This window comes from Chlorella variabilis (genome assembly GCF_000147415.1).
Source record: "Chlorella variabilis unplaced genomic scaffold CHLNCscaffold_22, whole genome shotgun sequence".
Lineage (NCBI taxonomy): Eukaryota > Viridiplantae > Chlorophyta > Trebouxiophyceae > Chlorellales > Chlorellaceae > Chlorella > Chlorella variabilis.
In genome coordinates this window covers 474,665-477,030 of record NW_005435066.1, presented here as the reverse complement: position 1 = coordinate 477,030, position 2,366 = coordinate 474,665, and the positions used below count along the sequence as shown (strand labels likewise).

The following is a 2,366-nucleotide window of genomic DNA, read 5'->3' as shown; positions in this document are numbered from 1 at the left end:
GGAGCACGCAGCCCGGGGCATGCTCTGCGGCACCCCCCACCCACCCCCACCACGCACCCCTCCCCGCAGATGATTGAGGAGACCAAGCGCAGCCTGCACGACGCGCTGTGCGTGGCGCGCAACCTGGTGCGAGACAACCGCATCGTGTATGGCGGCGGCGCGGCGGAGATGGCGTGCAGGTGGGGCGCCTGCCCGGGGGGGAGGGGAGCGGGGTAGGGGTGCTGGTAAGGTGCCGCAGAGCATGCCCCGGGCTGCGTGCTCCCCCCCCGGGCTGCCTGGCTCCAAGCCTCTGCCACGACATGCTGCCGTGCCACGCCACAGCCCCACACGCTGCACCCTCCCTCCCTCCACGCCCGCCATGCAGCCTGGCGGTGGAGGCGGCGGCCGACGGCGTGCCGGGCGTGGAGCAGTATGCGATGCGCGCCTTTGCCGACGCGCTGGACATTGTGCCGCTGAGCCTGGCCGAGAACAGCGGGCTGGCGCCCATTGAGAGCTTGACAGAGGTGGGGGAGAGCGGCCCCACCTCTGCTGGGGCGGCATATGCAGCAGGGCAGGCTGCTTGCTGGGCAGGGGGTGGGGGGTGGGCGGTGTGGAGGTGGCTTGAGGAGCCCCATGCTCGGTCTATGCTCGCATGCTCGACGCCGGCTGCAACCCCCCTGGCGTCGCCCCTGGCTGCTGCTGTGCCTGCTGTGCCACTGTCCCCCCCCTTCTCCCCTGCCTCGCCCCTTGCTGCGCCTCCGCTGCCTCACTTCTCCCCCTCTGCCCTCCTCCTGCCCGTCACCCCAGGTGAAGACGCGGCAGATGCAGGCGGCCAACCCGTACCTGGGCATAGACTGCAACGACGTCGGCACCAACGACATGCGGCAGCAGAACGTGTTTGAGACGCTCATCGGCAAGAAGCAGCAGCTCATGCTGGCCACGCAAGTGTGCAAGATGATCCTCAAGGCGAGCGGGAGCAGGCGGCGGGGCGGGGGCCGGGGTGTAACGGGCGTGGCGTGGGAGGGAGGCGGGCGTGCTTGCGTGTTGGCGGGCACGGCTTGCCGCACTTGGCTGCCGTCCAGCTGGAGCCTGCGGGGGCGCTCTGTGCGGGGCTGCGCCTAGTTGCAGGGGTGTGTGCTTCATTGCTGGCCCTTTCACGCAATGCAGTTCCCGGACATGAGAAACGAATTCTTTGTCCTGGCTGCCTGCAGATCGACGACGTCATCAAGCCCAGCGAGTATGAGTGATGCAGGGCATGCAGCTGTGCGTGAGAGGGCGGCAGCCCAGCTGGCCTTTATGGCGCGGATAGCCCTGGGTGGGCGCCCCACGACAAGCAGCCACCGCCGACAGTCAACGCTTGAATGAGGAGTGCCCATGCATGCCGCCACAGCAGCTGCTCCCCGTTCCTGTTCTTCCTGAAGCTTGCAAGGTCGCACGCTGTCACACAGGTCGAGGCTGGCGGCATGCGACGCTCTCCTGCCCACCTCAAGTGCAGGGGAGGGACATGTTCATGTGGCACACATCACAGCATGGCATGGGATGTAGGAACCTTGCAATCCCGGTCCCGTTTGCCCAGTTGTGCGCTGTGATCAGCAGCGGTGACGAGCAGTGGGGAAGGAAGGCCCAGCACCAGGCAAGGCGTGGGTATGGAAGGGCGTGGCGGGAAGTGGTGGTCCGGCATGCAGGAGGCCCAAGTGGCTGCAATGCTGCACTCACGTCATACACATACTGGCTCTTGGCAGCAGCGAGCCTCCTAACTGCAGCGGCACGCTGCTGGGGGGCAGCAAGCTCCTGCGGCAGCACGCAGGCGCTTGCGGGCAGCGCCGTCCACCACCCCTGGCCGCCGCGGCCCCCTGGCGGCTGAAGGTAGGTGCTGTACTGATCGCCTTGCGTTTCCTGCTTCCCCCCCAGGCGGCAAGTGGCCGTCAGCACCGAGCCAACAGCACCAAGTTGGGAGCACAGCAGCGGCCAGGTTCAATAGGCCAGCTATGGCTGTCAGCGCGAGAGTGCAAATCGCGAGCGCGAGAGTGCAAATCGGAGGCCCAATTTGCTCGAGGGGCCGACCTTTCGCCCCAGGCGATCTTCGTGGGCTCTCGTCGAGAGTTCTGGCGCAGCCTCCTCTGTCCTCCCGTTGCTGCCCCAATCTCCCGCACGCCTGCGCCCATCTCCCGCCGGCGCTCATCTGCAGCACGCCGGCGCCCATGTCACGAACGCCGGCCCCCACGCCGGCGCAGAAAACTTCCGCAGCCGGGCGGAATGCCGTCAGGGCATTCTTCCGGTGCAGGCCGTGGATCTGGCCGTGCAGTGCAGCTGCGCCGCAGGCGCTCACACCGCCCACCGCCACCACCGCGGCAGGGTGGGCCATGAACGAGCTGAACGCGTTGGGA

At 67.8% G+C, this 2,366-nt stretch overlaps 1 protein-coding gene across 1 annotated transcript in view; it reads left to right on the top strand.

Annotated features, from left to right (window-relative positions):
- CHLNCDRAFT_32512 (hypothetical protein) overlaps positions 1–1,421 on the top strand; it is a gene marked incomplete at its 5' end in the record, with an annotated part of 4,832 nt that extends 3,411 nt beyond the window's left edge. The window contains 4 exons of the mRNA XM_005844545.1: positions 70–179; positions 365–503; positions 787–945; positions 1,191–1,421. Coding sequence (XP_005844607.1) covers positions 70–179; positions 365–503; positions 787–945; positions 1,191–1,226 — 444 coding nt within the window. The 3' untranslated portion in view covers positions 1,227–1,421. The remainder of the gene's footprint in view (positions 1–69; positions 180–364; positions 504–786; positions 946–1,190) is intronic.
- Positions 1,422–2,366: the final 945 nt, after the last annotated feature.